This window comes from Condylura cristata, unplaced genomic scaffold, assembly GCF_000260355.1.
Source record: "Condylura cristata isolate star-nosed mole 26May11 unplaced genomic scaffold, ConCri1.0 scaffold00007, whole genome shotgun sequence".
NCBI classification, from domain to species: Eukaryota; Metazoa; Chordata; class Mammalia; order Eulipotyphla; family Talpidae; genus Condylura; species Condylura cristata.
The window spans coordinates 23593628-23619818 of NW_004567108.1; the positions used below are offsets into that span (position 1 = coordinate 23593628).

At 37.6% G+C, this 26191-nt stretch overlaps 1 protein-coding gene across 3 annotated transcripts in view; it reads left to right on the top strand.

Moving 5' to 3' along the window:
- Window positions 1-26191, top strand: part of MCTP1 (multiple C2 domains, transmembrane 1) — a 435421-nt gene that overhangs the window by 397604 nt on the left and 11626 nt on the right. For all 3 annotated transcript variants that reach the window (XM_004678130.2, XM_012721941.1, XM_012721942.1), the window contains one exon: window positions 25437-25546. In XM_004678130.2, coding sequence (XP_004678187.1) covers window positions 25437-25546 — 110 coding nt within the window. The remainder of the gene's footprint in view (window positions 1-25436; window positions 25547-26191) is intronic.

Consider the following 26191-nt stretch of genomic DNA (forward strand, 5'->3'; position numbering starts at 1 on the left):
ATAGTTCTGCTAGTTAATCACTAGTATTAATAGTTTAATATGAAATTTTTTTTGTTCCTTCCTTCCTATTCAAGGATTTTTTTTTTAAGATGGAGTTGATTTACAATATTATATAAATTTCAGGAGTACATTTACATCTCAGCAAATATATATAGCACACTATTATAAGTTATTAAACACCAAAGGAATATTTTGTTGTTGAGTTTTGGCAAAGCCAAGAGGCTTCAAAAGTTCCTCCTGGCTCCTTGTGAAACCATATGGGCTCACTGGCCTGGCTTCTCTGTACCACTGCCTGGGGAAGCAGGAAATAGGACCCCACGGAGGACTTAGGTGTTTGTTGCCATCACTTCTTTGCTTAAGCCTGGTGTCACTGACCAAAATAAATGACAATCATGATATTCCATTTTCTTAGTATCACTAGGTCTAAGAAATTAAAAACCAGTTGAAGTATTCAGAACTAATAAAAATGACTTGCGTGTGGCCGCTCTTTTATTTTCTGCTGTTGAGCGTAGTGGAAGTGTCAGAGTAATTTCTTCACACAGCTTTCCACTTTGTGGGAGCTTCATCCTGATATTTTAGTGTCATGGTACTCAACATTTCGCTTTAAACTTTGCAGCATATGTGATGTCACTTAAACATCCTGGAAATAAAAGGAGGCTAACGTTTATGGAATATAGCTGTGGGCCAAGCATTGGGACAGAAGCATTTTAATTGGATCGTTATATCCGATCCTTACAGTGACCCTAAGAAATGGGTATTACTATTAATTCAGATCTTACACTTGAGGAAACTGAGGTTTACAAGGGTTAAGGAACTCATGCGAAGTCACAGCTAGTGAATCAGGAGGGCATTCCAGTATAACTCACATATGCATTTGCTCTCTGCTACCTCAATATTCTGCTCTTTAAGCCACTTTGCAGCAATCCTTCATCCAAAAGGTGCTAGTGACCCACCGGCTGAGGTCCTGACTTGGTGGCATGGGCTGCTATTCAATTAATACTGAAGCCTCTGAGAATCGACTAGACACAACATCAGTTCATTTTTAAATAATGCATATGGTAGTGATAGTGGAGCTTCTCATAATAACTGCGCTGAGTCCCTGCGCTCACCTAGTTTCCCTTTAGTCTCCCAGGATTACTTTTGTATTGGATGCCATCCTGAATTTAACACCATAATTATTAGTATAGGAGAGAAGAAATGTCCTTTTATCTGTTAAAAGCAATGCAAATCCAGGATTCCCGCTTTTTTTTTTTTACTTCCGTTGTAAGGGATTATTCTTTTTCTTGGCTTTTTAAATTAAGATACTGCTTTACAAGGGTGGTGTGAGAGTATCTCCAGAAGCCAGATATTTTCTGTGAAATCATAAGATTTGGCAACAGAATTGTAAATAAGACACTAATTTACCTGTCAGGTTCTCTTTCTCTCGCATTTGGTTATGACTAAAGATGAACAGTGAACATTATGCACTTTTGGGGAGATAGTGCTGAGATGGCTGAACAAGTCCCTAGGTCTTTGAGTCTTCTGACAACTCCCCTACCAGCTTCCTCCACTTCCCTTCTCCTTTGGTGTCAATTCATAGCTTTAATTCAGCACATTGAAGTCTCTGCATCCCGCGTCCTCACCTCCAGGAAGTCTTCTTGGACTAATACCACCTACCTGGATAATCACTCCTTTGTTCCATTTTTGCCCTGATTTGATGGACTCAGGATCATAAGTATGAAAGGTATTTTCATGTAGGGACTATGAAACTCCTCAAGGCCCCAAAAGTCTTTTCAAATATATTTGCAAATACTTAGTTTAAGAAAAATTGCACCCAGTGGGAATTCAGGAAATAAGGAAGGACTGACTAGATAAACAGAGGTAGGACTCCCCACAGAATGAACTATGTGTATTTGCATAAAAATTGCTAAAGTATCAGGCATAAAGTCTTCATTCATATTAAAATTACGAAAGCCAACAGAGATTTTCCCACTACTACCACATAGGATTTATTCCCCAGGGACAGTCTGTTCACTGGGAAAACCTGACTCAGCAGGTTTAAATTATTCCTTTTGAGCCACTTAACTTCTGAATTTCCTCATTCAGTGGCTCAAACTTGACTTTAATACTGCATGCACTCAAAACATTTGCATTTAATTGCAGTGGTAGTATGTTTTCCTGTTGCCATCTGAAACATATTCATTATCAATGTCAGGCTTTCATTGAGAGAGTTTGGTTATTTATATCTAAAAAATCAAATTCAACAAAGATAAGTGAAGGCATGTAAGTAGATTTTTCTACTTTTTATTGTGAGAAGATGCAGTCTGTAGATAGAAAAATTCAAATTCTTGGCAAATCATATTTTCAATGACTGTTTGTCTAGAGATAAATGGATATGAGTAGAGGAAGTTATTTTAAGGATGATAAGTCAACATGAATTTTATTTTTGTAATGTATATATACATATATTTTCAATATGTGTATGATTCAAGAAAATATTGTGTCTGGCAAGTAATTGCTGTAGACTTCATGTGAGGAAGAGATTTGAGCCTTATAAAAATGCATTTAAAACTGTCTTAAACCTTATTCCAAATTAAAGTACATTAAAATCTTTTTCTGTGCTCATAACTACAGGGTTAAAATGCAGGTCACAGATGCCAGCGGGCTGAGTGTTGCACTTCATTTTATTAAGACCAACATGTCTTCCCATTAGAATATCCTGCTATTGGGGGCACACTTAGCAAAGTTCAATACCCTTTGTTATTCTGGGAGATATTTAAATTCACTTAAGAACAAAGTGACCCCCTGGGACCCTCAGTTGTTTATGTAGTAGTTTTAAACAGAACCAGAGGGTGCTGGCAACCTCAGGTGATGTCACATGAATAAACGTTTATTTTATTAATCCTGTACCCTGTTGATCAGACCACATTCTTGTTGAACGTGTTCGTGAAACAGTAAGTTTCTCTCTTCAAAGTGGAAGGTTGCTACTTAAGATTGATGTATATTAGAGATGGATAGTGACCTTTGAGAAAGATTCATAAATCACTTACAACTGACCTACAAATACAAAGTGAAATGAATACATGAGTCAAATCCTTGCCAAAATTAAGCCAAACTTTCACCTTCAATACCCAGGTAATTAAAGAAACAGTTGGTTTCTTGGCCAAAATGACTAGGAGCCACGAAGCCAGAATCCCTCCTCATTGAATATGCAGATATAGTGGCATGATGCTACTGCGGCTGGTGAAAAGATCACATGTGTTTTAACTAAGGAAAGATGACAGGGTGATCAGAAACCACACCTGGGAATCATCTGTAGCCTAAAAGATCAGCATAATGAAATGTGGTTAAGGAGTGGGGCATGCTGCCCGCCAGTATTTATTGAGCTTTGTGATCTTTACCAGGCTGGGCATAGTGGAGAGGGGGGTACTTAAAAGCAAGCAAGAACAAGACAACGGGTGCCTGCAAGGTGTTTGCCTGCATCAGTGGGAAAACTGGCCACTGGCCTGCAAACATAGGAGATGCTAATAAGAAGAAAACAGCAGAACAAGGGTAAATACTGAGCTAGAGAGAATCATCATTCTTAGAATTCATCACAGGGAGAGATGGATGGACTACAGTTGTCAAGCAGGCCTCCTGCAGGCCATGCGCTTTGAGCTAAGTCTTGAAGAATGGGAAGGAACTTAAGCCAGGAATTTCACTCAGGGCAGCCTGGGAAGTGTGATGTGCTCTTGCAGAACAGTCACACTTGAATCTTTTTTAGAATTCAGTTTTCTGAGCAAATTCAGAATAACTCACTTTGCAGTAGGTGCTTCTGCTGGATATGTTTCAAAGGAGTAAGTGTCATATTTCTTAAGCAAAGGAATGCCCTGAGTGGCAGTGTCTGAGAGGAGGTTGTAGGCAGGACCACTACGCCATTCTAGGTTGAGAGTGATCTGGTCAAAACAGCATAGTGGGGATTGATTAAGGGATAAAAGAGAAGCCATTCCACTAAAATTTTAGAGGTTAATACATTAAATTATCCAGAAAACGAATTACCCTCAAAGTCTCTGACCTTATCTAAGTTAGAATATATTGTGTAATATACCTGCAGTTTGTGAAAGGGCCGCTAGGTGGTGAACGTGCATTATTCGTGGTTTTAGCTGTTTCTCTTGGTGAAAGGGGTCTCACTAATTTTGAGAATTTAAACTAATCAAATCAAGTCAGATTTTTCTAGTCATAAACTATAACTTTATAGATTTTGTAATTACTTACTTACAGAAGAAACTATAAAATTCCTCAGGGGGGTTTATTTCACACATGTAAGCACCTGTGTCTGAATTGGAGCCATCAAAATAAAACATTTACAAAACTCCCTGTCATACGTTACTTTTTCCTACTTTATGCTTACTCAGGAAACTACCTTATTTTGTAGTCAAATAATAACAAGTGTCTTTGATAATAAATGACATCAACCTATTTAAGTTCTTGGTGATAAGGAAACCACAATAACTCTAACACCTGAACCAAATGTCCTGGGTTAGCTTGTTTTCATTATCTAACTAATGTGAACTAATGTGTTATCTAGTACCTTCATCTGGTCGTGATTCTGATACACCCAGGAAGCCCAGTAAAGGTGTATCTCATGTGTACTGTCTCCCTCACAGTATTTTACATGACTCTCGGCACCAGGAAGGCAGGGCCATATTGGTTTCGTTTAATAATCTAACCCAGTGTCTGGTAGGGCATCAAGGAGATAGTAGACCTCCGCTGACGTAATGAACTTTTTGTGCTAGTGAAAAAGTAATTCAGGGCCCTCCCTGTTGGTGTAGTGGGTTAAAGCACAGCACTAAGAAGCTAAAGCCACTTCAGCATGAGTTTGATCCTCAGCCCCGGAGGTGACCCACATGCCATGGCAGACCTCTCCTGACCCGCCCGCTGCTCCCCTCAGCAGTGTACTTCATCAGTTGGCCTGTTCTGCTCCCCACTCTGTCTCTGGTGAATCTTCTCACCCCGGTTCTTGTATGCATAAATAAATCAATCTCTAAAATTATATATATTATGCAACAATGATCCTGCTGATCAATGTAGATTGAAAGTATAAAAGCAAACATTATTGAGCCCCTGCAGCAACCATACATGGACCAGAAATACTCTTGAAAACAAATAGTCTTGCAGAGAAGAGACATGTTTCTAATGCAGCCTGGCAAGGAATCAGGCTCCTCCATGTCCTCCTGGTGGGAGTGGAAACCGTACAGTCTCTTTTGGAAAGTGATTTGGCAGTCGGTGTCAAAATTACAAAAACACAAATACTGTGGCCAGACAGTTCCACTTCCAAAAGTTTATCTTAGAGCTACACTTACACATGTGTGGAATTATCATATACACAAGGTATTCTACAATTTTGTAACAGAAAAATATTGGGAAAGGACATAAATATCCATTAGAAGGAAGCTGGTTAAATAAATTGAAATAGTTCAATACAATGAGCTGTATGAGTAAGAAAATTTTGGGTTTTTTTTTTTTTAAAGATTTATTATTTATTTGGACATACAGAACTGGGGTACAGGTCAGAGGTGCAAGGGACCGTGAGAGGCTTCACCAGAGACAGTGTGGGGAGCAGAACAGGCCAACTGATGAAGTACACTGCTGAAGGGAGCAGGAGGTGCGTCAGAAGAGGTCTTTTCTCCTAGGGCAGGGATTGAACTCTTGCTGACGTGGCTCTAGCTTGTTAGTGCTGCATTAACCCCCTGCGCCACCAGGGAGGGCCAAGAGTAAGTAAGAAAGTTTTTTTATATTCAATGTAGACTCTCTCTTCCTCCTTGTCTCCAGTTAGACAAGATTAAAGGGCAAGGCAATGTTCATAATAGACTACTGATTAAGCCTTAAGAAAAGAAGAAAAGGAATGAAAATAATACAAACATACTCATAACTACATACATATTTGCTCGACTATACACAAATTATCTCTAAAGAATATATAAGAAATTGGTGACATTCTTACTTTCAAGGAGGGGAACAAATTGGCTGGGAGCCAGAGTTAAAAAGAGACTTTTCTACATTGTTGAACATGCAGTATCTATTTTTTAAAGTCTTTTTCTTTTTAAAAAGACTTTAAAATGTGAATTTTCCCTATTCTGCATTTCAAATTCTAGAACTTTGGCCTAAGGATATTCTAAAAGGTATACTTGTACGTAAGTACTAATATGTTCTTAGCATCATTACTTACAGTGATAAAATCAAGAAGGGACTCAATAAATGTTCAGCATTTAGCAATTAAAATCAAGAAATGTGTCTTTTATATGCACACTACACATCTCCTTTGTAAAATGCAACACAGTTATATAATAACATCAGATTCTGGAATAAACTTATCTTGTTCAACAGCATCTAACATAATGCCTAACTTATTATAACCAGATGATTAACAATTACAGAATGACTAATAGCAAATAAACTATAAGGATGTGATGCTGGCAGTGTTTACTAGAGATCTTTACTTTCTCCTATGCTTGTTTTTATTTTCCAAGTTTTCCACAATAGATGCAAATTATTCTTATGATTAGAAAGAAGTACAATAAGTTTTCTAAGACTGCACCTAAAAAAAAAGGCATATTTTTTTTTCATGCAAGGCTATCTATAGAGGAATGAACAGCTATTTTAATGAACACTAGTGAGTGTTTGCATTTGATCAGCACTGCTTACAGAAATTCTGGAAAGGATGGTGGTGGTATGTAAGTGGCAGCTGGTACATTTAGTGAGTATTGGAGGTACATGAGGGGATAATTTGAATGCTAATTACAATATCACTCAGCACTTAGGAGTGATCACAGAATGAGGGTTGGACTATTTCACTGAATAGTTACATATACACTGATATCTTTTCAGTAAATTAGACTTGATTTTTGATTTTTCCCTGTGTTCGACTACAGACACATCTAGGTCTGATTTCCACTCAGCAGATAATATATTCTTTGATCTTTCTGAGATCCTATCAATATATCTCCATTTACAGATGGAGATATATTGATAGGATCTCAGAAAGATCAAAGAATATGTGGTCTTTGTGGGGCCACATTTCTAATGCAAGTAAAGTTAGAAATATGCAAGTTGAGTTTAGTATATTTCCTGGCAGGGAGAAAATGTTCATGAACCTACTCATTTTCTTTTTCTCACATCCATCACCATGTCTGGTGTGAGTGAAGAACTTATTGTTGGTTTATAAATGGAAAGGGAACGAATTTATTAATCAAACGTTTTAACCAACCCTACTAAAGATCCTTTGAGGTATGATTCATCCCATTTTTCCTTGTGGGGAGAGAGTATTGTCTGGGGAGTTGGGACCATTCCAAGACCCCAGTGATTAACTCCTATAAGGAGCTGATACAAAATATACACACACCTTCTCTGAGACCTCTAGAATTTTGTTCCAAGAAAAGAAGATGAAAATCCTCTATCGATCTTTTGCCATGCCTGAGGACACTGAAGAACTTATTACATTAGTCTGGATTTTGGATGTTTGCCTAAAGCCACAAACCTTTTGATGTCCATCTTCTAGCTCTGAGAAATTCCTCATCACTCACATAATTCCTGAAAATAAGATAAAGCAGGACTTTTAATGGGAAATTCTCTGTTCTTCACTGTTCTCTGTCTTCTACCTAATAATTTTTTTTTACTACTGAATTAACAAAAAGATTTTCCACTGTTCTTACAAGTACTTTTTTTTTTAAAAAAAAAAAAGATTTTATTTTATTTATTTGTGCATACAGAACTGGGGTGCAGGCCAGAGACTCAGGGGTGGTGAGAGGCTTCACCAGAGACAAAGTGGGGAGCAGAACAGGCAGATCGACAAAGTACACTGCTGAGGGGAGCAGCGGGCGGGTCAGCAGAGGTCTGCCACACCATGTAGGTCACCTCCGGGGCAGGTGGGAATCGAACTCATGCGGAAGCGGCTTTAGATTGTCAGTGCTGTGCTTTAACCCGCTGCGCCACCAGGAAAGGCCAACAAGTTCTTTTTTTTAACATTCCCTAATGCAATGAGCTTGCTTATATAAAAAGTAGATGAGAATGATCATATTTGTCATATTTGTAATATATAAAAATCACTTGATAATTATGCAATACTCAACTTTAAACAATCTAAGCATCAAATTTTAACATATAAAACAATTTCATAAGTTATAACTGGATGATTCAACTAAGCACTATAAATGTTGATTAATTTTTTTTAATTAGTTAATAGAATGCAAAGGAAAATATATATAAACCTTTTAATGTGTGAACATTTTATACAGGCAGAAAAAATCATAGCAATCAGCAATGTTAGAAAAAAGTTGCCTGTCAATGAGTCCTTTATTTAATATCACCATACTGCTTTTTAGTAGTTCTTAAAGCCATGCTTTTTAAGTGCAGTCACTGAAGACTGATTTCTTCCCTGTACTGATAAAACTCACAGGACATTTGCCACTAGGTGGCTCTTCCACAGAATGACCTTACAATTGCTATCTGACTGTTTATTTCATGTTTTAACTGATAATGCTAATTATCTTTGACAAGTTAAAAGACATAAAACTCCATTTTACTAAGCAATGGTATTTTAGTGACTCTCAAAAAAAAAATAAAAAAACAAGAATGCAGAAAATGAGAAGGAAATTTTTGGCAATTGGGCTAATAAAGTGAATAACAGAAATCTTCTTTTCTAAATGTCTGTTTATAATGTTGTATCTGTTTCCCTCAGCTATTTGTCTGACAAATGATACTTCTATTTGTATTTCTGCATAGCGACAGTTTGGCACAGATAAAATATCTAATTCATAATGCTAGTAGATGCCAAAAAGTCACACAAACCAGAAGGTTAAAAATAATTTCTATCAACTCTGCACAGTGTGTTTGAGGAAGAGCAGATTGTTGTAACTTTTATGCTCAATCAGGGTGTATTCATAAACAGAGGCGTTTAAATGTTGTATATATCCAATATCTTAGAAACATTCAAAATCAGGTAGGAGAAATCAAGTTTTATTGTAACTTGTCTTCCAACACTTAATGACAATAACAAAAATCATAGTGATAACATTAGAATTATATTAGGGAACATTTTTGAGAACTTACTATATACCAGGCAATAGGCAAAAAGCTTTAAAGTTTGGGATTGAGCTTAGACTCAGAACAATTTTGAACTCTACCATGTATATAGTGACTTAATAAAATCTGTAAGAAAATAAACCCCCAGCTTCATTTTATTGGGTATATTTTCTTTGTCCTTCTGAAATGAATACTATGAAAAGAACTGGAAGTAAGATCACTTGTTCTTGCAGGGGGAATATTTCCCAAATTCTAAAACCTCAGTTGGAGATTCTAACATTTGACATGGGTACTCACACTCTCTCTTGGTATGGTCAAGAACATGCGTAAAAATAGTCACTGGTGGAGTGACTCCCTGGTGGAGCAGTGGGTTAAAGCACAGCACTAAGAAGCTAAACCACTTCAACAAGAGTTCGATCCCCACCCAGGAGGTGACCACATGATGCGGCAGACCTCTCCTGACCTGCCCGCTGCTCCCCTCAGCAGTGTACTTGTCAGTCAGCCTGTTCTGCTCCCCACTCTGTTTCTGGTGAAGCCTTTCACTGACCCTTCAACTCTGGCCTGTACCCCAGTTCTGTATGCATAAATAAATAAATATTTTTTAAAAAGTAGTCAAGTTAGTCAAGCTGCCATGTAGTTAGTGTGTGTGTGTGGTGTGCGGGTGTTTCTCTGGCTGGAGATGCGAACATTAACTGTGATCCACAACTGCAAGTGTTTATTCTGTTATTATAGACATTACCAAATGGTGATGAGTTATCTATTTCTAATTTTTTACTGAAATATGTGGGGATGGGGAAGAAGGGATGTCATAGGATGAGCAGAGTGCAACAACTGACAGCTGACAGAGGTGCTTTAGGGAGATGCCCTGTGAGCTCCTCCTTATAGAAGGAAGGTTTGGCTTTAAAACTTGCTTCTGTACAGATGGTGTCACTTATATGTAGAATAGAGAGAAACATAGCTAAGGGTCAGCCAAAACCCAACAAGCAGTAAATTCTTCACATCTGCCTGCGCCACATCTGAGCCAACCAGAAGGGGAAGGTGGTAGGGTGTGAGTCAGGGCAGGAGGAGGCACACAGAGCATGATGGAGGACTGTTGAGGCTTTTGTGGTGAGCAAGGTGTGAAGATATGCATTTATGGAGGTTTGAACCTATAACCCCCAAAGCTACACTGTTGTAAACCAACTTTACCTCAACAAACAAAGTTAAAAAATAAAACAAATTTGCTTCCAGGTCACCACATGTATGCCAGCCTTCTCTGTCACCAACTCTTTTGCAATTTACCTCAAAAGCAATTTCTCATTCTTACTTGCCTGTTGAACTCTCCAGGACAAACAAGAATGAGGAAAAGTCGCATGTAGAATATAAATTACAGGGTGTTTCTTTAAAGAGTCAGAACATGGATACTCGAGTTTTACAAAAGAAGAGCAACATATAATAAATTTTCTCCTCTTTAATATGATTGAATGTAAATAAATCAGAAGTCACCAAAGAACCTTCCTAGTAATAGCAAATAATTTTCTCTGATAGGTAATATACACCTGGTGGGCTCTCACTTTTAGAGACTGATTTCCTGTCATCATTCAGCATATTGAAATAAACTTAAGTTACCTGTAATTAGCTAAGTCCTAAATTGAAGCTGGCCCTTCCTGGTGGGGCAATGGGTTAGGACTCAGCACTGCAAGCTAGCAGCAGCCACTTCACTGTGACTTCGATCCCCAGCCCTGGAGGTGACCCACATGGCCCAGCACATGTCTCGGCCGCTTCTCCCCTCAGCAGTGTACACTGATCTGCCTGTTCTGCTCCCCACTCTGTCTCTGGTGAGTCCTCTCTCTTGCCTGTATCCCAGTTCTGTATGCATAAACAAATCTTAAAAAATAAAGAGAGAAATAAAAAAAAAACCCAGGAATAAAAAGCAGGAATTGATGAGATGGAAAGAAAGAAAGATTTCTTATTGTTCCCAGATTTTTTTGGCTTGGGTACAGATTGGATCCTCCCTGTTCTGGGCCAGGACCCACAAAAGAAGGTTCTATTCAAAAGAAGGTTCCTTTCCCTCCTTATAGTAGCAAATCTTGGCAATTGAATACAACACCGACTTAGATTTTTTTTTTTTAAGATTTATTTATGCATACAGAAGTAGGTACAGGCCAGAGGTGCAGGGGTGGTGAGAGGATTAACCAGAGACAGAGCAAGGAGCAGAACAGGCAGATCGACGAAGTACACTGCTGAGGGGAGCAGTGGGCGGGTCAGGAGAGATCTGCCACGCCTTGTGGATCATGTCCCGGGCGGTCCAGAGTTCAAACTCATGCTGAAGTGGCATTAGCTTCTTAGTGCTGTGCCTTAACCCACTGTGCCACCAGGGAGGGCCCTGCCTTAGATTTTTTAACAGGAGGATTTGTGACATCCTTTTATGCTTTATAAAAAGAGGTTAGATAAAAGACCAACTGGCAAGGTGGATAAAATTCTTAATTAAAGTAATGAAGGAGACTGAAATGCAAAATCAGTAACAAGTCAGATATGCAGCGCCTATACTGATCACCTAAAGGGCCAGTGAACAAACTTGAGGACAGTGAATCTCTTGGTGAAAAGTCTTGCCCCTGTGCTGTCTCCTCCACAGTTTTGCACTACTGCTGCTCCTGCTCACTCTCAGCTAATGATTTTGCCTCCTTTGTCATTGAGAAAACACACACAACTAGGAACTCCACCTGTTCACTTCCTTCTACAATCAGTCCAAGACATATTTCACCTGTTCTATTCTCTTACCTTTCCTCTGGGCCCCAGGGAAGAGGACCCCTGCTTCTCCCCTTCACTTGTGTGCTGTCTTATCCCTTTGAAAACACATTTCTGCTTCAATTAGTGACATTTTCCTGCACCACCCTTTTCTCCTCTCTTCTATATCATTCGAAGAGCAAGCAAATATGCCCTAGCCTAGCTCTGTTCAAATTTTAGCCTGCATATGAATTAGCTGGGGATCTTTTTAAAATGCAGATCATAATTTGAATAGTATGGCTGGTTTCACATCTTAAAAAAAGAAATACCCTCTTTGACCCCACACCTATACTTTTCACTACCTTCCCAGCTTTTAGCAACTCTTACCAGAACTTTCTGATCATGGTATCTACAGTCAATGTATTGACTTTTCACTTACATTCTCTGCTCATTCTATCCAAAGCGTCTCCACCACTCAGCTGAATTCACTTTTGTCAATAGTCCGCATTTCCCAAATCCACTAGCACATCTTGATCTCTCAGCAGTTTCAGAGATTGTCTCTTCTTCCTTCTTGCACACTTTCTTTTGAAATCCTTTCTTTGGCTTCAATATCCCCCCCCCCCCCAAGTCTTTCAGTCTCCTTTGCTGGTTCCTCATCATCTGCTAAGTAGCTAGGATTTGTTCTGCCTTGGGACTCTGTCTTGAGGCCCTTCTGTCCTTAATCTTTTCTGGGGTGACTCTTCCTGTTCCTGTGACTTTAAGGGCCTTCTAAATGCGAATTCTGTATCTCCAAGCCTGACCTATCACAGATTCACCTTCTTATTTCTGTCACCTCGTGGCTCTCCAACAGCCATCTCATACTTTTTCATCACACAAACACAGTTCATTTCTTTTCCCAAACTTGCTGCTCTTCTATTCTTCCCCAACTCAATAAAGCCAGCCTTATTTATCCAGTTGTTCAAGCAAAAAAAAAAAAAAAAAAAGTACATATTTCCTTGATTTCTGTTTTTCTCACCACCCAGAGCCAATTGACAAATCTGTAGTAATTTGACCTCTAGACCTTCTGTAATGTCCACGTATGGTACCATCCCCATGTGAATACCTGCTCTCAGGTTTATGCTCTACAATACATAGGTCTAATGATCTTTTAAAAATGTGATTTTAAACGTGATTCCTTGATTGAAACACTCTAATGGATTCCTATAAGGCTTACAACTCCATATTCTGGTGTACTTGGCCCTCGGTGGCATTATTTCCCTGCTTATGACACTCCTCCCTTTACTTGGCTCCATGTTTTCTGCACCTCCCCCCTCCCCCCCAGCAAGATACTCTAGCACATCTGCATTACCATACTGGGTCCACTTAATCTCTTTCCTTTGACTAGCTCCTTCTGGTCATTAAGATTCCCTTTTCCTGTTGGCCTCCTGTTGATCCCACCATCCTTCTGAAAATACATTTCCTAGCTCCCTTGACAAAGGCTTTTGGGGAATTTGGCCCATGGGAGATTATGTAAGGAGAATGGAAAAAGGATGAAGGAGTAAAAATGGACAATTTCTATCTGATTCTCCTTCCCTTTCTTTTTTCCTGATCACCACCCTCCACTTGCCACTTACACCCCCATATTTGGGAGGGACATTTTCCAGAAATAACTACTGCTGATCTCCATAATAGTTCATTTTCCCACCAGAGACACCATAATCCCAAGTACTGCCAACCAGCCTCATTCAGGGCTGGCATCTGGGTTCCAGTGACGTCACTTCCATCTGGTCGTGGCTTCCTGAAATTTGAGTGTATTTCACTCTATTTGATTCTCAGTCCTTCCATCACCAATGTAGCTACTTCTCTGTACTAAATTTTATTTGTTTAAAATTCCTGAGTAGTGTCTAGTATCCTGACCAAAATAGTCCTCAACTCTGAAGTACATCCTTAGAGCAGCCCTCTCAGACACCTGACTCTCAGACACCTGATTACCCCAGCACAAGCACATATTTCAAATCTTTTCATTGTTCTTTTCACTTTCAGCCATTTTTCCTTCTTTATTTATATATTTTTTGGTACTGTATTGTTTATTTCTCTATCTTCAGAGTCTGGGAACATGTCTAATATGTAGCTGGCATCCAATTAATAAATAGTGAGTAAAATGAATGCAAGGAATGGACTGACATTTTGCCAAACAGAATACAGCTTAAGTATTGTGCATGATCATCAGGCCTCAAAATACAAAAGAAAAATAGAATATAAGAGTGAGATTTGGCAAAAAAAAAAAAAAAAAAAAAAAAAAAAACAACTAGAGGGAAAGAAATTTTAACATCTATGAATGTGTCTATTACTTTATATACATGGATATATTCTGTTCCCACATCAACACTGTCATGCAGACATTTTCCTTTTATTAATGAGGAAACTGAGAATCTGAGGGGTTAACTTATCCACAGTCCCTCAGCTGTAAAATCCAGCATTTGGCATTCAAGCCTACACCCCTCTCCCTGATTAGGACAAGCCTAGGAAAGTACATCATAGCCTAGATCCATGTTCATTTTACTTCAGTTTTAAGTGAAGAAATTTTAAATGCGGATACATAGACTACCATTTCTTAAGGTTTTATTTTATCCTATTAATGGCCATCCCCAATGTAAGAATTTGATATACTTTTCAAATTGAGTCGTAAGTTTGTCTTATCCTTTCCTAGCCTATTCTCCAAATAAACTAAAAGACCATGATGCCTAGAACTAAGTAAGTCACAATTTGGCCATCAGCTCTATAAAGTGGACCTTTGGCATTTTTCATAGTTTGACCTCAGAGTGAGCCTGTTTTAGTGATTTAGTTTGCAATGAGGAAGAGGTTTAGAGGATAGGGCCATCCCATATGTCAACAACATCCCATAGAGCATGAAGTTGTTATTCAGGTATGTGCTACATATGGCAGCAATATAGAAAAAGGGCTCAGTTCCCTCGGATCCACCAGGCCCCTTATATGTACTCACATCACCTCTGTTTTGTTGTATTTCACTGAAGAGCCCTATTATCTTCTTACAGACACGATTGAGTCCTCAATACTGACCTTGATTTCCTACATGATACCAAGGTCTGAAAATAGCAGATGATGTCATCATGTTGTATAATTTATAAGGAAACTGAGGAAGAAAGGCCCAAAATGGTGGAGCAAATTGTTTTTTTTTTCCTTAGGTTAATTTCATTTCCCTTTTTTGGTAGATTCAAGTCAGACCATTAACACCACGTTGACATTTTTCTTAAGACTTATTCTATCCCCAAACATCATGCTCTTTGAGCACTGAAAACAAGCAAGCAAACAAATCATGAAAATTAAATAGCAATAAAACTGTTGCTGGCTTCATATAAAAAAATATTATCCAGTATTTAAATGGCGATTATTTCCAGAAAGTTGGCAATTGTAACCATACAAATGATGAAATTGATTCCAGTCACAGTCCATCTTTGTTTGGAAAGGAAATACCAGTAGTGTTTGAAAAATGGTTTATTAAAGACCTTGGTTTGCTGAAGGTGGCTCGTATGTTCTATTTGCTAACACAGCATCTTGTTGGGGGAAAAAATAATAAGTGCAGCTTTCCCCAACCCCAGATTATTTTCACTACAGATCTTTAGAGCAGGAAATAAAAAACAGCTAATGGTTCATGGGGCATGTGGGATTAGTTTAAGCAAAGCTGAGCCCTGGCCCTGCTGACCGCCTCCTCTTTCCTGTGCTGTTTTGTCTATGCCGGCCTTAGAATATGTCAACAAATCTCTTTTAAGCTCAGATAGGAAGAAAGGATGGTGATTCTTTCTCTTTCTGTGAGGGATAATTTGCAACAGATGGACCTTTTTAAAAAGGTACAAGTTTGTCTTGTAAAATATTTGTAAAGAAAAATAGCCTCCAGATTTCACAAAGTAATCCTTACTTGGTTTTGGAGATGTCACAAAGAGCATTGTTTTCATAATACTAATATGATTTTTTTCTCACACAATTTGATTATAACTTACGGTTAGCTTTAGGAAAGAGCCAAGTTTAAATATCTAAAACAATGGAGTGAAAAAATACCATATGTAACTTGATGGTTTCTTGACAGTGATCTGAAAGGAGCCCAATTTCAGTTATAGGACATGGATTAAAGTCCCAGGAAGCCTTTCTGACTCGAAATAAAATCTGAACTCCATGTCTCAGTTTTCTTCTCTGTAAATTAGGGAAACCACCTGCCCTGTTTCCAAGTAGGAAGCTAAATTCAAAATGCTTTATAAACCATAAAGTTCCACACAATTATTTTTATAACAAATCTATTCAAGGAAAAGAAATCTATCCAAGGTTCCACATCTTCTCACATATGTCTCATATATATGTGTGTGTACATATATATGTAAAATAATAATATTTCCTTGATCAAATACTAGTAAGTAGATCAGCAACAAAGCTTATGCTTTTAAGCATAATATTAAGCAGCAAATTCTGGCCTAGATTTAGCCACAAGGCTTGTTGAAGAATAAATCAATTCTAATAGGAAATTCTACCTACATAAGCTTGGACAGATAAAATCACATGTTGCATGCTTGTCTTACTTGAGCAAGATGTGTGTCTTTACATGTGTATGACTAGCCCTGGCTTTCAGAGAACGTACAACTTTCAGTGATGAATGAATGCTACACATAGATCAGCTCTGCTCAGATTACCATATTTCAAATCACGTATCATGGATATGAACAAGTGAGGCAGTCCTAAAGAGAGTAGGCATCAATTGACATAGAAGTTTGAGTGAGATTTCAGGCCACCCACCAACCACTCTTGTGTGGCTTGTATAAGTATGGTTTAAGATTTAATGCCATCCTTTGTTACAGGACAGTCCCAGTGTGAATTGGGTTGCCTGACTATCACTCGTGACTTAAAGGGACTTAGTAATAAGTTTCAACTGCAGGCACAGACAAAAAGGTTAATAATGCACTTATTTATAAGAGATAGGGAAATTAATAACTCATGGAAAAATAGAGAGAGAGAGATAAATTGGTCAATGCGTCCTACCAGTTCTGTTGACCTCAAACCTTAATAGCACACTAACAGCCAGTGAAAAGCCAAGAGACCAGCCATGAGCCAAGAGGCCAAGAGCCCTCCAAAGACCCACATGTTTGGTTTTATATCAAACCTGGCTGTTTAGCTCCACCTTCAAGTCCCAGCAATCCTCTCTTTGGTGTTGCTGGGATTTGTAGTTCTGGTGTCTGGGGTGGGGGCAGAGTTCACAAAACCTGTATCAGGACATCCTATCCCCCTGACACCTTGAGCCATGATTGAATTAGAGAACAAAGAAATTACACAAAATTATTATATAAGATACTTGTGAGGTGATGTATATCATAAGTAGGTGGAAAGAACAATCTGTCCTTTTTACTAAGTTTTAAGAAGATTTAACACGTAAAAGTAGTAGCTTCATTATCTTCATTGTGTTATTATAAATGACTAATATAGTTGAGTATTTTCTAGATCCAGGCATTTATGGCAAATGTTTCAAATGGATGAAACTACATACCTTATAACCATTACAAAGGCAGGTTCTGTTGTTGCCCCCATTTTGCAGGTGAAGCTAAGTCCAATGTTCAAGAGGAAATCATGGAACCACTCTTAGCAATAAAGACAGTGGGACATCTAGTTATCATCTAAATAAGACAGCGGTCATCTGGCATAATAGGATAATCTCTATACTTAGTTGCCCGTTCAGCTGTGCATTTGAACTCCAACACTATTAAACATACATTGAAAATAAAATAAATGAGTTCAAAGATTTTTTTTTTTAAGTTGTTTGTTTTGCATAGAAGAACTGGATATAGACCAGAGGTGCAAGGGGGTGACAGGATTCACCAGAGATAGAGTAGGGAGCGGAACACGTGGACTGACTGAAATACTCCACTGAGGGGAGCAGCAGGCGAGATGGGAGAGGTTTGCTGTGCCATATGGGTTAGCTCCCTGGCCAGGGATCAAACTCAAGCCATAGCACTGAGACTTAACCCCTAGGCCACCAGGGAGGCCCTCAAAAGAGGTTTTTTTTTTTAAGAAACACAGCTTGTTTATTCTAAGTTGGGAAACGGAAAAACTACCTTAGCATTTGCTATTTGGATTCAGAAACAAGCTCAATCCTTCTATTACCTTCTCTCTGTAAAGTTTCAATTACTGAACCTGTAGAAAGGGTAAGAGAAATTCTGCCCACCAGCAATGTCCTCAAGTAAGCTTTTAAATGGCTCTGAGGTGCAGAAGCTATTTCACAGCCTTGTTATCTTCTCTGCAAAGTGGTTAATTGGAACCAGAAGAGATCTTAGGACACACCTGATGTAACCTTTTCTCCCCACTCAAATGGGGGTTAAAGAAAGGCACTTATATGTTTGTTTAAACCACTGCATTACAGAGTATGCTTTCCCATTTTCAAAGTCTTGCCACAATCTGTTCATTTTGACTTTACTGAAAATCCCTGAGGCACACAATTTCTTTTCCCATATTATACCATAAGGTCCAGAGTGAGAGTATCCTTTATCGCTGGTTTTCCTCTCTAGTTGCTCGGGAACAGCAGCCTTTGGCCTCTGCTGTGGTTTCTCTCGCCTTGAGCCAGGAGCCAGGCCCTTTGGCTCTTTTGCTTGGAAACAGAACTTCTTGGGGACCAAAGCCTGCGTTAATCTTTAGAGCCACTCTCTAGAAAGTGCACTTCCTGCCTGCTGGCAAGGAGATTAAGTCAAAGGTTCTGATGTTGATATATAGTCCTAATCTTTTAAGAGCTTTCAAGTACTAGCAGGAACAGATAGAAGTTTTCTTAAATCATTAGGACTAGGAGATTTGCGAGCCCTGTTGGGCCTGCTTCAAGAGGGGTCTCAATCGCAGGGAATGTGGCCCCATGATGTTCTCCCACCAGACAAAAGGTCAAAACGCACTGGGTGTCTTTTGCAATGTTTACACTTATATTTAATGGAAAATAATCACCATGTAAAGACTTTTACTTTTTTTTTTTCCTAATTAGAGATTAACATGGCTGGTAACTTTTGATTTGGCCTTGACTTTTCATATTGTTTCGGATTCAAGATGTTTTCCTTACCATTTTTGTCTTTCTCCAAGCTCTGTTTCCTCCTCATCTTTCTTCAGTCCCTTGAAGTGTTTCACCTCCAAGTTTTCCCTCCTTCCCCTCCCCATCTCTCTGATTTCGTCAGCCTCCTCATTCTTTTACTCCCTCCTATCTTCTCTCTTCCCTCTCTTTTCCTTCTATTCTTTCCTTCCTCGCTTTTATTATAACCCTCAAGAGTGCCAACTGCCATTTTAAAATGACTGTTGTTTACATTGTCTAACACAGGGGACATTTTAGTTATTTTATTTTCTGGTCAATTTTAGTTATTTTATAATCACGATGTATAACACTAACCTAATAGTGCAAAGCACAATGAAATGCCATTACAAACTGTAGTGTAGAAAATGAGTATTGAAAGCATGGAGTTCCCTTGCAGCAGGGGAAGCAAAAAGTTAAGCCCAGGTAAATGCTCAGTCTGGAGGGATTAAAAAAAAAAAAAAACCTGTGCAGAGTCAGCAAAAAGAAAAAAATCTCAATGTAACAAAGACTCTACCATCATTTTCTGCAATGGAATCTGACAAGTTAACATTATGTCATATGGAGCAAAAGAAAGCATACATAAAAAAGTACATATTTGCTACATTTAACAATTCAAACTTTTAAAACTATTTTATGTAAACAAAAATAAAACTAATTTGAATCTTTTAGTAAGGAAATGTATGTATATAATTTTATTACTACTACTGCTACTAACTATAGATTATTTATACCAGGATTTGTACTACAAACTCTAGCTATATTATTTATTCTTTAAAAAAAAATTTCTTTTCTTGCATCAGTAATTTTGGGCAGTATATAATTTTCCCCTCTCATTTCTCCCTTCAGGTGTAGTCCCAAGGTTCTACAACCATCATCACCACAGTCCCTTGTGCTCTTCTCCTCATTAATTAAGTTGTTTTTGTCACTGTGGAATGTAGGTGTTTACATGAGCTGTTTTATTTTTTAAAGAAATATATTCTGTCTTAAATGCTGTCCATTTGACCTCTTAGTCTTATATCTACCACAGAATCCTTCAGTGTCTCAGAGGAGGATTCCTATTTCTAGGGTTACTATCAGGAAAAGAGCCAAGGTACAAGGTAACCTGTATAGGATTTGATATAAAAAGAACTGAGTAAGACACTAAAATAAGATTCAGTAGCCAACGGTCTTTGTGAGTTGCCAAGCTGCTCTCTGTGCGAATTTCAATATTCTAGATTTCAGGCTGAAATGTAACTTTCTTGATCTGAAAAACAAGGAATATTGGCACAGAGAAATATCTCATCTTCTTTGTGTTCTATAGTTCAATCCCTACATATATTTTTCATAGGTTAGAAATATAATCTGAGAGGAAGTCTGTTTAGCAAGTCATTTTCTAAATAAATTAGAAAGTTGTATACCAAATTCATTTTTAGTATGAAAATAAATCACATGAAACAAACATATTGCAAATGCAATTGTACATTTTATGCTATGTGAGAATATATTTACTCGTGGAAGAGCTATAATCATTAGTAAATTGAATCATAATTATGTCTCATGGAAAATGTTAATCCTATTGATCAACTCTGCCAGAGGTCACACAGGAAGATTTAAGAAGTGTATTTCTGGACTGCAAATCTGAAAGCTTTCTCCCAAAAATACTAAGTACGCTGGCCATATGGCCTAGTTGTTGGGATGGTTCCATTTTATACTTGTCCTAGTGTATTAACTACCTCCTTTCTTCGCACTCTGAAGATACTGTCTCGCCCTAGTAAGTGAAATGACATTCATTTCATAACATTATTATTTGGAACAAACAGATTCTACATACCTGCTCTGATCAGGACAGCAAAGATGTTGAATGGATTCATTTTCTCTGAGTCACAGAAATGCCAATGACCACTCAGTAGGTTGATTGACCACAGCAGGAAACAGCTGGGGACATGACTCACCCAGCGTCTCATCACAAGTTCCTCATGTCTGCCGCTTTGGCTCCGTGTACCCTTCAGAACAGAATCAATAGATGGGGGTACTTGCCATTTTGATTTCAAGTAGAATTCTCCAGATATTTCAGATAGTCCTGTTGCTTCACTAGATCTTTAGACTTTCTGAAATACCTTCTGCCAATTTGGCTCCATTACCCTTCAGAACAGAATCAGTAGATGGGGTACTTGCCATTTTGATATCAAACAGAATTCTCCAAATATTTCAGATAGTCCTATTGATTCACTAGATCTCTAGGCTTTCTGAAATACCTTCTAGTTGGGAAGTACATACTTCTTTGGAAGATTCTAGTTAACTCTTTGTGGTATGTGACAATAAAAATGGTGAATGAGAAAGACTCTTTCAAATTTTGCAATTATCGATGTTTTGTAGACTACTTAAATGAGATTTTTTTAAAAAATTACAGCGAATCATTAGAAACAGTTGTGCAGTATAAATCTCACATGTTCTCAGATTTATAGTTATAGCTGTTTTTATGGGTAATTTTTTTTTTAAAACCTTAAAAAAAAACCCAAAAAAGGGGTAAAAAAAAAAGTGTCACTTTCAAGCCTTTGGATGATTAACTACCTTAAGATATTTCTTTCATCCATGTTGTTTTATAAAGGAAAGCAAAAACGACAATAAAAGAAATGTACCAATTTATTCTCTACTAATAAAGTATTGAACATTAGTGAAAAAGGTATGAAATATTGGAATGCAACACAGAGCAATTCCATTACCTATTGCAGTTTTGGGTCACATACTGTATATAAAGAGTAATTACTTCATTGGTTGGAGACCACAGTGGGGGAATATAGAATCTGATGAAAGAGATTTTAAAATAAAAATTTTATCCCAATGTATTTGCTTTTCAAAACTTTGCCAACATTACAGACTATTTTACTTTGTTTTTTGGTGGCCAGGAGTGAGCGACTAGGAAAGCATACATAATCCTCCACCATGTGTTTCATTTTTTTTTTTCTTGAAGGTTTTACCTGCATGCTGAGCTTGAGGCTAGATCTGGTGTCTATATTTCTAAATGTTTTGAAATCTTTTTTCTTGCTTATTTTGTAGAGATTCTGAATACGGAGAGAAAGCATCCTGGTTAAAATGGTGAAGTCATATGGTAGAATATGGCCTGCAAAACTTTGGAATTGTCTAGCAAAGGCCCAATTCACTTTTCTCCAAGTCTCCAATTCTTTTGTAGAGTGGAGAGAGATGTCTATAGTGTAGTATGTTGTATGAAGTGAAATAAGCTGTGGGAAAATCCCATTACAGAGTTTAATAAATGCCTGCTTCTTTTTGAAAATAATTTAAGATAGCATATAAAAAGACAAAAAAAAAAAAGATACAATGGATTATGGTAAAGACCCATGGGAGTCCTGGTGGTGGATGTGGTGTGTTAATGTACAGCTGAAGGGTGTGATCTTACCCCTCCAAATCACATAAGGTGTTATAAATCAATGTTACCTCAATACAAATAAAGAAATAACCCATATAACATCATAATGAATAGCAATTCCTTTATTTCTCTGCTAGTCTTCCTTCAATAATGATGTTAGAGAAAATCAGGGAAACATTCTGATTATGAAAGTGAAACATATTAGTTACAGAAAATTTGAGAATTATAGGAAGGTATGAAGAAGATAAACTTCCATTACAATTAACGATCTGTTATACTGCCTCCAACTTTTTTTCAAACCTACCCAATTTTTAAAGCTAAAGCCATTTATTTCCTTTTTTAACAATCTTATTTGATCATAAATATTTTCATTATTAGATTTTTCTCTTAAAATAATACTTTATAAGTCTTGTATGTAGCATTATTAATTCTACCCATCATGTTAGTTGTTTTTATTTTATTATAAATAAAAAATCAATGAAAAAATTTTTCAGTTACTTACTGAATTTATTGGAACTCCCATCCACAATCTATCACATTTTATAACAATTTTTTCCTATGTAAGTTTTTTAAATTTATGATGACTTTTAACATAAAGTTTAATTTTATGTGACTTTTGCTAGCATTTTCCTTTGTGATTTGTTACGTATATTTCCTTCTGTTTTTACAATTCACTTCTAGCTTTTTGCTTTTTAATTAATTTAGAATATACTCAAGGCAATATATTGGAGGTAGATTTGGGTCATCTCAAATCAGTTTAAGTAATTACTATGTTAAGAAATTAATATAATTTTCCCAGATATTTAAACTCAACCGCTCAACAATAATGCTTTCTTCTTTATATGATGCTGGCTTTTTTATGTAAAGATTTTAATTTTATTTATTTACGTATATAAGAGCTGGGAGGTAGGCCAGAGGTCTAGGGGCAGGCTTGAGAGAATTCACCAGAGACAGAGACAGAGTGGGGAGTAGAACAGGTGGATTAACTGAAATATACTGCTGAGAAGAACAGCAGGTGACACAGGAAAGGTCTACTGTGCCATGTGGGTCAGCTCCCCAGCCAGGATTGAACTCAGGCCTTCGTAGCTGCTGTTAGCTTCATAGTGAGGAGACTTAACCCACTGCAACACCAAAGAGGCATGATGTTGGCATCTTATACATCAATTTTTCTTTCAATGTTCATCTTTTATGTGTTATTAAATATGTGCAAAAATTTCTTGATCATAGTTATTCATTTATCCTTCCAATTTTTTTTTAAAAAAAACTTTTTTAATTCGCCCCACCTCACTCCATTCTAAAACACATTAGAATTTGCTTGATTAAAAACTATTGCTTCAACTTAAAAAACAAAAACATTCAACATTCATTATTCAAGATTATTCAAATCTTTCATTTCCTTATATTGTGTGTATACATTTCTTGTTAAGGTTGTGCTTAATTATTTTTACTGTGAGTGAGAAAGAGTTATTTCTCAAATCACAATTTTCAACTGGTAAGACATGTTCAATGAACTGTCATTGTGTAACCAACATGCTTCAACTCCAGCTTGATTTATGTTGCATGTAGAAAAATATTTACAAGGTCACTTTACTTCATAGACATGAATGTAGCCAGTGCCTATGAGAAAACACTGAAGGCCGAGATTATTAGGTCAGACCAAGTTTGGTTATGAACTAGAAGAAGCCCCTGGTTATCCACTTTATTCTGAAGTGTACAGTTGCATAAATGAAATGAGTGTGTGTGCGTTATTACTGAGGAGGAAGACAGTACACGAATTTTGATGAACCCATGTCTGTAACAAGGAAAGGACAACTTTTGAAGATAGTGGGAAATCCTGAGATTAATTGTTCCCTATACTTGAATCTTATGTATCTCATCTACCTCATTGTCTGACAGTCCATTTTGACATAAGCAAGATGAATAATGTAGATAGTATCTCCGTGGGAATTAAATTTAAAATGAAGTCTCTAAATGACTAGTAGCTAAAGATCACATTATAAAACTGGCCTCCGTATCCTCAGTCCCACTGTTTCCTGTTGTCCTTGGAGGCTGCACACATACCTGTCATTCACTTACCCTCGTTTTCTAAGGTGGCAGGATGCCAGCCCCAGCCAAGTGTTCACAGTGCAAAGTGCTTCAGACTCTTCTGAAATGAAAGTCAGTATGTAAATATGCAACATGACGACATTATTATTCTAACTTCCTGGCTGCTTTCAGCAAGCACTGACTGCCACATGAGGTCTCAAGTGTTCTGGCACGGTGTGCAAGTGTTCAGAAGAAGTTAAAGTAATGAAATTGGATCTACATTTCCATAGATATTCAAGCTGGCATGGAGGAATGGAGTCATGGAATCAGGGTTGGATGGTCTCCACCACACAGCCTGGGCAAATGCTTGTGATGCCAGGCTACTAAGCAGAATTTTCAATCATGAAAGGCCACCACTTTTTCTTCCTTTGGGTCTAAGATGACAACTGTGCACCTTTTCTCCAGGTTCACACCCCTTTCTGGGTGATTTATGCTCCATCCTCACCTACCCATTCTCTGGAGCACCACCAGCTTTGCTTAAATCCAGCAAATTTTAAATTAAGAACTAAGTACATAAAGGGGGAAAATGTTTAATTAAAATCTTAAGTTAGCATATGCTGCAGTATGAAATATGTGACTGTTATTCCCAGGGGAGTGGGCAGGCTTACTCTGTAGCTCATCTAGCGAAGGTACCACCTAGGAAGGGTCCACTTGATGAATTTCAGTTGACCTTGTCATTGTTTATGCAGTTTTCATTGCTCACAAGTCTTCTCATTTGCATCTAGTATTCGTGCTGTTGAAATTGGACCGTAATCAACCTTAGATCTCTGGATGGGGGCGAAAGGCCAAAACTGGGTCTGCTAAGTAGTGAGTCTTGGTAGGCACAGGGTCAGTACAAATTCTATTTTTGGTTATTGTGAGACCAGACCTTTCACCCCTGTGTGCTTCTCCTTTTGGATGAAATGTTTCTGCTTCTTTGGGCAAAAGCAACAGAATCCAAGTCCCCTGCTTTGCAGATATCTTTATAGTAGCACATGTTCATGATGCTGGGTGACGTTCCTCCTCCATTTATATGCTGATATTTTCATGGGCTCCAAGTACTCCCTGCCCCTGCACACACACTCATACAAAGTTTCTTTAGCTTGAAAAGTTTAAGAGAATTAAAAGAATTAAATATTAACTTTATACCATCTCTCTCTCTCTCTCTCTTATTTATTTTAGGACAGTGAAAAGAAGGGGTTTATAAATAAAATCTATGCCATCCAGGAGGTATGTATCAGTGTTCAAAACATCCTAGAAGAAGTGGCTTCCTTTGGCGAGAGGATAAAGAAGTGAGTGAGACTGACGTGTGAGCTCCGGTCCTTCTGTGGGACAGTGTCCATTTGTTTCTCAGAGGGTGAAATGCCACGTTCTTTTTGGCAGGGGACACTCCTTCTGGATGATTTATTGCTCAGTTTCATCATTATTTACTTTGTTTCTGCCAGCCTTTGGTTTTATGAAAGTTCTGTCAATTTCCTTCCCAAAATTTAGAACATATTGGTTGGAAAGAAGTCACACTTGTAGCTGAAGAAATAACACCGTCCTAAATTTTAGCACATTTCTACAGTGAAACACTTTGTTCTTGAACTATATCTGAAACTGGAATATAGAAAAAAAAATAAATGAATCTGAGAATTTCAGGTAATCAAGACAGACCTGCAGTTTATTATTGGTCAAACTATATTTTCACTGTTACTCTAAAATTAAAAAAAAAAAACAAACATATACTCTATGGCAACCTGCAAGAATATTCTTTCAAATTTGTGTATTTAACTAGTTGAGATTTTAATTACGAATGAAAGAAACTAATGCTTTGTTATTTAGAAAATGCACAGAATTTTCATCAGAGAAAAGAATGCTTTTTCCATCTTTTGAATTAATATAATATTGTTTCTTGGATCTCTGTAATATTAAGAAATTCACTTAAATCTTTACAT